The sequence below is a fragment of the Phocoena sinus genome, chromosome 14, assembly GCF_008692025.1.
Source record: "Phocoena sinus isolate mPhoSin1 chromosome 14, mPhoSin1.pri, whole genome shotgun sequence".
NCBI classification, from domain to species: Eukaryota; Metazoa; Chordata; class Mammalia; order Artiodactyla; family Phocoenidae; genus Phocoena; species Phocoena sinus.
This window is the reverse complement of record NC_045776.1, coordinates 83,309,443-83,319,682: the sequence shown is the minus strand read 5'-3', so window position 1 is coordinate 83,319,682 and position 10,240 is coordinate 83,309,443. Positions and strand designations below refer to the sequence as shown.

Sequence of the window (10,240 nt, the reverse complement as noted above, 5' to 3'; positions counted from 1 at the left end):
TCTTCATCTGGGAGCCTTGGGCAAATCATTTGATCCCTTTTAAAGTTATTTCCCACATCCACAAACCAGGTGGTTGAGTGAAAATAACTCAAACTTTTTTTCCAATGAAAAAAATACTCAAGATGTTAATAACACTAACCCATCAAAGGAATCACACAGGGAAACCTAAAATTGGGTTCCTATTTACTATCCTCAAGTTTACAGACATAAAAAGTAACATATTTATAACAGGCATCATTACTCAGAAAACATGACATGTCTCATTTCAAATATGATTAGCAAGTTGGTATTTAACAAATGTGAATTAATCGTTCATATATAAAACACAGAATACCAAGACTGTTTTTAAAAAGAATTGTTTATTTACTGGACCTGGGGCAGATTAGATACACAACCAATTTTAAATGTACATCTTTTAACTCAATTTTGAAGTGTTTTCACACACACACGCACACAAATTGGCATGCAACAGTTGTCCTAAGGTAAAACACAGTCACCTTAAACTGTTGCAAGTATTTTCACCCAAGGTTGAAAAATTGTATATCCTGAACATGAAAACCTGTAACAAATTTAAATTAATTATATAAAACTCGTTACTTGTAGTTTTCCCCTTGCAAAGATCCAAAACAAATGTACAAGTAATCAATATACATCAGTCACAACATAATCCTGGATCATCCCCACACCAAAACTAGATGCTCCTTTAATTTTAAACCCATCATCAGAGGCCAAGAGAAAGTCATTTCGTTTTATACAAAATTCACATGTGCCAAAAAAAAGAAAGACCCAAGAAAAACAAACACCCTAGTACTGACAGGAATGCTCAGTACACTAATTAAACAGTGGCCAAAATGCCACTGATCAAAAATAAAATAGTGGCTGTATATCACTGCAAAGAAATCCAAGAGGCTTTTAACCCTTTGGCTTCAGAAATCCAGATTTTTCCAATTATGTGAATGCATACCTCCTCCGTGCCAAGAGTAGAGAAAGTGGATGTGCCAGCATAGAAAGAAAAAGAACCACCGTTCTCTGCAACACCCAGAGAACTGGCTTTAATAGAGACTTCTTACAAGGTTAGGCAGAAACCAAAAAATGGTTATTAGCTGCTTGTGTCAACAATTTTAAGTGGAGGTGATTGACTTCTAAGCAAAGTAAAACTTTAAAGGGGAAAAAGGTTGTTGGTTTAGGTCTTATCTTTAAAGCAAAAACAAGACAGACAAAGTATAAAAGTACCAACCTGGCAGCATCCTCTAGTCACAGAGCTCTGCCATTAGGCTGGACAGAAAATGTCAAGATTCAGATTGTTGTTTCTGATAAGGACTCAACAACAAAATGAACCTTTAATGACTTCAACTGCAGGATAAGGGATCCCAAGAATGCAGTCATTTTTAGTAAAGTACTATCAGTAAAGTACTATCCTGAACAAACTGCATTTTACTATGAAAACTAAAGGAAAGAAGATATAATAAGGACTATACACCTAATTCCACTTACAGTGTTTGAGTTCTGGAAGGACCTGTATATGGAGAAAGAACTGAAATATGAAATCATGCCAATCACATGTCAAATTTTCACTATAACTTTCCTAAAAAAGTGTTTCCCCCCAATATCTATTAATCACAAAGAAACAGAAGCTGTGAATGTACAGTTTAGAAAATAAAAACATAGAAACTAATGACATTATTATGACCAAAATGTCTGGTAAACAGTGAATTATGAGTTTCAGATCATCAGGAAAAGGCTTTTTAAACAACCCTCCGGACTTCAAAAAATCTCTTCAGGTAGTAGATCTGTCCCAATGTCATGGCAACTAGAACAAGAGCTTCAAAGAAGGACCAAAGGACCACTCTGCTGTTTGTGTTGTCATTGACTGTTGAGGACAAACAAACAAACAAAATTTAACAAAAAGAAAGAAAGAAAAAAAAAACAGCATAGGCATCATAAATTATCCCCTAACCTTAACTCCATGTGAGAGTAATACTTCACACAACACTCACAGTACTCTAAATACCTCTGTCTTTTGTCCCCAAGCAACTTAACGAACTTAGAAGCAGAGAACTTTAGATTTAGATGAGACCGTAAAGATTCATGGAGTTCAGTCAAGCCCAACCTGATTATGCATGAGAAAAGAGAGGACAAGTGACCTGCCTAAGGTCACAGTCTAGGGTTAAAACCCAATCCAACACATTAGAAAGTCCCTGCATTACAATCCTTTTTGCTGAATCAGAAAATTGACTTAAAAAAAAATCAAGAGATTATTTCAAGATCACAGAGTTAACCAAAAAGCACTACCTACCAAGTCAAAATGTGTCACTCTAAGTGTCTTTCTCTTCAAGCATTTATCCAATAAATATTTACTGAGCACTATGTACAGTACTTAGCATCTGCTCTAGATGGTGAGGTTTCTCAGTTTCATGGACCAGTACTGGCAGCTACTACTAGACAAACTTGAACTAGTCTCATGATTTACCCCATTTTTAAGCTAAGAATTTGATCATCAAAGGAACAGCCGTGACTACATTATTTTATTCCACTCAATTTATATCACATTCTTTCAATTTCCTGATCAAATTCCTTAACTTTTTAAAAGTACTGGGTAGTTTCTGATTTTTCTGCAAATGGCCAATACTAAAAACAATAATAATGAGCAATACAGTAATATAGATGAAAAACTGTCCTATTTTTAGATGTATGTATACCATTTATTAAAAGATAAACTAGAATTGCAATAAATACTGGACTGATGATCACTCAAAAAGAAGTGAAAAGCAATTAAATGTTTCCAGAAAGATAACTTGTACTTATTCAAAAAAGTGGGTTTTTTCCCACAGTAAAAACAGACACACGCCCAAGAACATTAACTAGAACTCTAAAAACCACCAACACTTACATTTTAGTGCTAATTCCATGGCATGAAGTTTATTTCTGCTGCAAACTTAGTAACCAATTTCTAGCATAACTGAATGACTAGCATCTTAAAATTTTTGTCTAAAAGGGGATGGCTGAGTAAACACTTCAAAATATTAAGCAACCACATAAAAAGAAGTATTTATCTCTCCCTTCACTTATAGAAAAATGCATCTTTAAGCTTAAATAGAACACACTGAAGCATACTAACATAGAAAAGTAACCATCTAGGAAAATGTGTGTATATAAGACGCTGTTCTCATGCCATTCACACATTAGCCTGATTTAAAAGCAACACAGAGCTATTACAATACCGTAGTGTAAAAAAAAGTCTCATTAGAGCCATCTCTGAGAAGCCAGTGTTATAGGAAGATGTACAAATAACAAACAACATTGTGGGAACTATTTGATTTGTGAAATTAACCTGAATGTCTAAAATTCTATTTTGTTTGTGAAACAAATACAAGAGTATCTCCATTCAAATTAACGACGAGAGAATAAGGTTGGATGTCCCCATAGACTGGAAGACTGGTGCTTCCTCTGGCTGCTGTGTTCCCAAGAACCTCCTATTTCCTTAAAGCCACCTGGCCTGAACTACTTAAACTACAAAGCAGTGAAAACTCTGAGTCCTCACACTTTGTTCACTGCCCTTCTCATCCCAGAATGGGCTGGCCCCCACCTGGGAGCAAAATAACCAACAGGTGAGGGAGAGAAGGTAGGGATTCCAGAGGGTGAGGAGATCAAGAGTGCAGGCAAGGAGAAGGAATCATGGAGGAAGAGGCAAGAGAGTATGCATAAAAGCCTTGGTCCATCTCAGGCCCCATTCCATCCCAAAAAAGGGAGAACAGAGGCACTTCTCCAGTCTGTTACATTTACTCATTATTCTCCCAACGACAGGTGAAGTCTGCACTCTAGGTCTTAAAGGGGCCTTTCCATCAGCAGCAAGAATAGATGTAAGAGGGTGGGAAGAACAGAAATCACATCTTGAAGAAATTCAACCTGTTCTTATCTATTTGAGTCGCTCTTCTCTCCACTCCCTACCCCAACTTCAAAACAAAGATTCCAGACATAAGCCACTTTGCATTTACAGACGAGTGCTCCCAGTGAGGTCTATCCCCAAGGACAACCCGGAGGATGAAGATACTGAATGGGTGTGGACCTAGATCTAAAATATGGTCATCTGGTCTGTGGGTCAATATGGTATCTCTTAATTTTAAATGCAAAACCAACATAATTAATGTTACATCCTGGGCTAAAACAGGCTTTTGCAACCTAAGACAGGATTCCAATTATCAATGTTTCTGAAGACTAATACATTCTCAATTCCCAGTTTACAAACTTGGGAGCCCAAACTGATCTTCACCTGGTGAGTACCTCTATTCATGGTTTAATGCTTTCTATTTTAACTAAACATTAGGTTTTAGAAAAACAGCTAAGCCTCAGCATATAACATTTACCACACTGGCACAAAAGTTTCAGATGTGTGATTTAAAACCAATGCAATACCACAGGGAATTCTGTTCAATGTTATGTGGCAGCCTGGATGGGAGCGGAGTCTGGGGGAGAATGGATACATGTGTATGTATGGCTGGGTCGCTTTGCTGTGCACCTGACACTATCACAACTTTGTTAATCGGCTCTACTCCAATAGAAAATAAAAAATTAAAAAAAAAAAAAGCAATATCCATTTTTCAGTGTTTTTCCCTTCTGCTTTACGAAAACCATTAGCTTACTCCCTAGCTTACCACACATTTTTCTAAACTCTTAAGGTTTGGTTCAGAATGAATGTCCCAATAATAAACTAGTCTAGTACAAAGCTCTACAAAGAAACATGTATACTCAAAAAATATCTTTGCATAGATGTTTTTTTAAGTCAATATTTTAGTATGTTTATGTTTGCAAAATTTCCAAATGAGGAAAATACAAGCAAGCTCTTGGGTAATACACCATCACCAATTCACGGCCCCCAGTCAAATCATTAACTTACTTGCTCTGTGTATTCTCTCCCGAACTTCCATGTATTCCTGTTCATGCTTTACAGCTGTCATCGCCACTGCGAGCTCATTAATCATTTCTTCTAGCTTGTTCTGGTGAGCTACAAACGGATTTGAAAACAGATTAGCACATACTTGGCAATCTCTTTCTGAAAAACACTTATAAAGCAGTAAAAAAAAAAAAAAAAAAACCAAAAAATTCCTCCAGAGAAGGCATACAAAAGAAGCTATTTTTTTTTTTTAATTTATTTATTTTATTTTATTTTTGGCTGCGTTGGGTCTTTGTTGCTGCGTGCGGGGTTTCTCTAGTTGCGGCGAACTGGGGCTACTCTTCGTTGCGGTGCACGGGCTTCTCATTGTGGTGGCCTCTCCTGTTGCGGAGCACGGGCTCTAGGTGCGCAGGCCTCAGCAGTCGTGGCACACGGACTCAGTAGTTGTGGCTCACGGGCTCTACAGCACAGGCTCAGTAGTTGTGGCGCACGGGCTTAACTGCTCCACGGCATGTGGGATCTTCCCAGATCAGGGCTCAAACCCGTGTCTCCTCCATCGGCAGGCAGATTCTTAACCACTGTGCCACCAGGAAAGCCCCAAAAGAAGCTATTTTTAAGAAATGGCTCAGACATCATTTTGGACCACTGATGACAATTTAATTCTCAACGCATTTTTTCAAGTTCATTCCCAGTAGAGAAACCCTTTTCAGAGTAGGAAACATACTATACAACGTTTACTAACTAAAGGACTACAACCCTAAGAAATGTCTTCCAAGGAATTCTTAAGTTCACTAAACTCACTGCTAACCATAGTGGAGAAAATAAAAAGACTGGCGGGGCTGGGGGTGGTGGGGAGGAGGTGCCACAAAACATAAAATAAACAAAATCCTAATAATAATCCTATAAATAATGATATTTAAACTAAATCAAAATCTACTCTTAAAAAATCATATAACTCTAATGTTAATTTAGGAGTAGTATCAAAACTGACTTTTAATCTTTATGAAGCTGAGCAGAGAAAAACATGAAGATGTTCTGAGGAAAATCCACACCAACTCAACATTCTTCTATTACAGTCAAAGCAATAATTTCACTACAAGTGGGAAACAGCAGGCACTGCAAGTGAAGAAACAAGCTCTCAGCCACGCAAGGTTTAAAAGCAGGTATTCTCTTTAGCAAGGTAAACTAACAGTTCTGAAACATAAGTGTATGCTTCTACGTAATGCTGTATTATGAAAATGAACAAACAGGTATGAAAAAAATATACCACAAGGGAAGACTGCATCGGAGGGGTTTCTTCAGGACTGCCCAAGATTGGGCCTCATCTTGAATTCCAAATTGCCACAGATAATCCTACATTTCTTAAGAGAAACCAAGAGCCTCTACCATTTTAAGGTAGTTGGGCTGGAATCACAAATGATCTCTCACTAGCTTCATGTGAGAAGCCCATGCACTAGGTAGAACCTTTAGAGCAGGGTTTCTCAGGAGGAGCACTGTGGACATTCTGGACCACATAATTCTTTGTGGTGGGAAGCTGTCCAATGCATTGTACAACCACCAACCCAGCCATGAGAATCAAAAATGTTTCCAGATACTGCCGAATGTCCCCTGGGGGGCAAAAATCATCCTAACCTGAGAACCACTGCTTTACAGGAAAGCTTGATTTTATAGCTGCCATTCACTGATATAAACAAGCAAAAGTGAGAATTTTAAATATCGTGTTAAAAGATTTAAGAAGAGTATTCACATTCATCAGCCAACATTTTCTGACTATTTAGAAAGGACTAATTTCCAGAAAATGAACACAGTCAAAGCCCTTCAAAACTCCTAATTCTCCTTGAGAATTAGCCAAGTCCTGAACTGCAAACAACCGTGGAAAGCAAGCACAGAAATTTCTTAGTAGTATGATTCTCTAAATTCTATAGATTTCAACACCTAAAAACAGTTCACCTTCTTTATGTAAGTACTCTACTAAGTGCTCACTATCTAGGGCAAATGATTATCACATTAATACTAGGAAGTACTATTAAAACTACTACTACTACTAGTTTCCAAAAATGCTGAAATGTACTGTGCCCAAAAAAAAAATCCTTACATGCTGGTTCCTGGTAAGCAATTTATCCAGAAGAATCAATTTAGGGTTCACTGCTGGTCAGTTGAGGAATAAACATTAATCCAACTGCAACATATGTCTGACAAAGCTTTTGTCACCTTATCTAGACATGGCTCCTAGAACTGCATTTCACATCTAACCAAGTTTCAAATGACCTAACCTGTATCTCCTGTAACCAAATAGAAAACCACCAAAAAACAACCACTCTAAAACTCTAAATTAGCTGTAGGGTTTTTTTTTTAACAACCACTCTAAAACTCTAAATTAGCTGTAGGGTTTTTTTTTTTTAACTAAGAGAAAAAACACTCTCATGCTAACAAACTGAGGTTAGAAAGAAGGAAAGCAGAAATTAGACAGTAGCCAACAAAAATATGCAGAAAGACAGGATGCTGTCAAAAATCAATCCACATACCATCCCAGGTATCTCCACCACCTGAAGAAAAGTGTAAGATATAAACACACACATACAAAAAGTTTAGCTAAACTAGTCATGTATACAAATGAGCAACTAAAAATGTATATACCAGAATAAGCAAATTAACAGAACAAACAACCTAAGATACATGTAACCTACATGCTTACAAGGGCGTAAGTGACTAAGCTGCCTGAAATGGCAACTGTAAAGAAGTAAAATATAAACATGAACCTCCAATAACTTCTTTTTGTTAATTAGGAGATTTCGATAAATAAAAAGTATATTTCACAAAAATTTGGTCATAAATACAGTCAGAGAACTTAAATAAGATATCAAACACTCCACTCAGGTGGATAAAATGTACAGAATTAATATTAACTCTTAGAATGTGTTATCAATCTTCTGAATGTTCATCTCACCTTCTGTTTCCATGTCTTGTCCTTTGGGGGCCTCCCCAATATCAATGGTGAACATCACTATCTTTGGAGTCATGGTGGACATCCTATTGCTAAAACAAAACTTATATGTTCCATCCATGTGAGCAGCAAATGTGTATTTCCCACTGGACTCCCGGTCTCCTTTATAAATTCCTTTATTATCAGGCCCTGTAATCTGGAAGCAGGAGAGAAACGCGTGAGATAGCTCAAAAGATTTAAAATCGTAAGTGATGTCTGTTGGCAACAGAACATTCTCTAAGAAAATGTAACCTGCCGTTGGCTCCACTTCAGTTACTGACAGTAACCTCTTTGGGCTGCAGTTCTCCCATTTAAGAAACAAGGCTCTCTGAACACCTTTCAACTCTACATTTGTCTGTGTGACAACATCTGTCTTATTTGTCCAACTTAAACGTAAACCCCTCAGAAACACACCTTACACTTGTCTTCAAGTGGCCCAACACCACCAACAAACAGGCAAATATGTAGCTGTTAATATCAAAACCAGAAAAAAAGAAACCTCTTTAAAACCAAGAATTTTGAGCAAGCTACACGTCTAGGTTTTCCTGATTGATCTGCCGGTAAAGGAATCTGCTTCATCTGAGATGCCTAAAGGCCTAAGGGAAAGGACTAGGTTGGAAATTGGGAGCCCCATGTTCTCATCCCAGTGTGTTACCCCACTGTTAGGCCTTGCTCAAGTCAGTTCCTCTTATGAAGCCCGTGCCACCTGTAAAACTTGCAGACTGAAATAGTTGACGTCTTAAGATCTTAGCTAATTTTAACAGTCATTCCTTCCGTCATCTCCTTATTTCTGGACTTCACTTGTTTTGTGCGATTTATGTCCCACTCAGTTGATGGTCACTGTCAGATGGAAAATCCTTAGACCCAATTAATCATACTAACAGGTGAATTTAAATAGTAATTACATCTGGTTTCCTAAAAAGAAAGTCAGAGGCGAGTCATTCCCTGGACTTAAAAATAGACACAGGAGAAATTTTAGGGACTGCGTTTCTTAAAATAATTTTCCCTTTTCTCCAGATACTACGCTGCAGTCACTTCTAAACTGCATGACCCAACTCCACTCTCCTACTCATGAGATGGCTAAACGAGGTATCCGGAGGTTTGTGTAAGAACGAGTTAACTCGAGTGAAAAAAAATAAAGGCAAACACAACGTGAACGTCTGCCTAGCACTCCTCCATAGCTTCCGATTTACTTTTTCATTAGTTTCCATGCCACGTCCCAACTTTAATTTGCACTATGAAGGGAAGCAGCTGATGACCGGATCGAGACCTGCCACCAGCTAAACGCGACTGTGAAAAGCCTCCTGGGCCCGGAGCTGACACGCGGCATCTGGTCGACAAAGCTTGGCGAGAGATTCCAAGGGGAACACGCCGTTCAAGCTGAGAATCCAAAGCAACCACGCAACGGCTCCGTATCCCAAGCGGAGCCCGGAATCCGGGCGGGCGCGGGGAAAGGGACCGTTAGGGGGTCGCCGGGTGGCGGCTCAGGCCCCTCCCAGTACTCGGACAGCGGCCTCCGTGTCCCGCTCCCCCCGCGGGCCCCGGGTGCCGACAACCCCCGAGCGGCCGCGCGACCCCGCCTCGGCCGCGGGCAACGCGCCCGCACCTCCACGTCGATGTCCAGGAAGCCGCCCTCGGCCACCTCGAAGATGAGGCCCATTTTGGTGCCCGAGGTGACCCGCTCGAAGAAGCACTCCTCGGCATGCGCGTCGATGCTGACGAAGTAGCCCGAGGCCGTGGCCAGGAGGGCGGCCAGGAGCACCAGCAGCTCAGCAAGCGTCACCATGGTGGGGCTGGGGCCGAAGCCAGGACCGGGAGAGCGGCCTCCACAGCCGCCGTCGCCGCTGCCACCGCTGTCGTCTCAGCCGCCGCCACCTCAGCTCCGCCCCTTCCGGCTGCGCCACCCGAGGGGGCTGATGCGGGCGCCGTGGATTGGTGGGCGCCAGTTGCTGCCACGTAACGGACGCACGGCGGCCGCCGAGGGACAAGACGGCTCTGCGCGGCCCGAGCCTGGACGGTGGCTCCGAAGGACCAGAAACCATCGTCCGTATCCCTCTCCCCGTTCGCGTACAGCCTAAGTTTCCGTGAAGCACACTAGAAAACGGTGGTATCAAGAAACCTCTTGCGCCCCATGCACGACCTTCTTAGGATTATCCATGAAGACGGCGAAAGATTTGGAGGCAGCAATAGGAGTGGAAGGAGGAATGGGGCTGAAGCCAAGGACTTGAGATTTTATGTTAGCCTCCCCTCACCTCGCAACAACCGACTGGGGAAGGATGGGGACAGGTATAGACTGGGAAGGGGCACGAAGAAACCTACTGCGATGTTGGAAATGTTTTATATCGCCACCTAAATGATGGGTACAT

The 10,240-nt window shown here is 40.5% G+C and overlaps 1 protein-coding gene across 1 annotated transcript; it reads right to left on the bottom strand.

The window, feature by feature from the left end:
* Window positions 1-340: 340 nt before the first annotated feature.
* Window positions 341-9,762, bottom strand: TMED2 (transmembrane p24 trafficking protein 2). The gene is made up of 4 exons (XM_032603292.1): window positions 9,481-9,762; window positions 7,839-8,031; window positions 4,895-5,002; window positions 341-1,870 (listed from the first exon to the last, which is right to left on the bottom strand). Exons 1-4 carry the CDS (start codon window positions 9,658-9,660, stop codon window positions 1,746-1,748), a joined length of 606 nt encoding a protein of 201 aa, XP_032459183.1. The 5' UTR covers window positions 9,661-9,762; the 3' UTR covers window positions 341-1,745.
* Window positions 9,763-10,240: the final 478 nt, after the last annotated feature.

Excerpts from the sequence above, each read along its gene's own strand:
- TMED2 (XM_032603292.1), bottom strand. The coding sequence starts at position 9,660 with ATGGTGACGCTTGCTGAGCTGCTGGTGCTCCTGGCCGCCCTCCTGGCC. Across the intron at positions 5,003-7,838 it reads ACAAGACATGGAAACAGAAG|CTCACCAGAACAAGCTAGAA; the intron begins GTGAGATGAACA and ends ATCCGTTTGTAG. Across the intron at positions 1,871-4,894 it reads GGAGAGAATACACAGAGCAA|TCAATGACAACACAAACAGC; the intron begins GTAAGTTAATGA and ends TGTCCTCAACAG.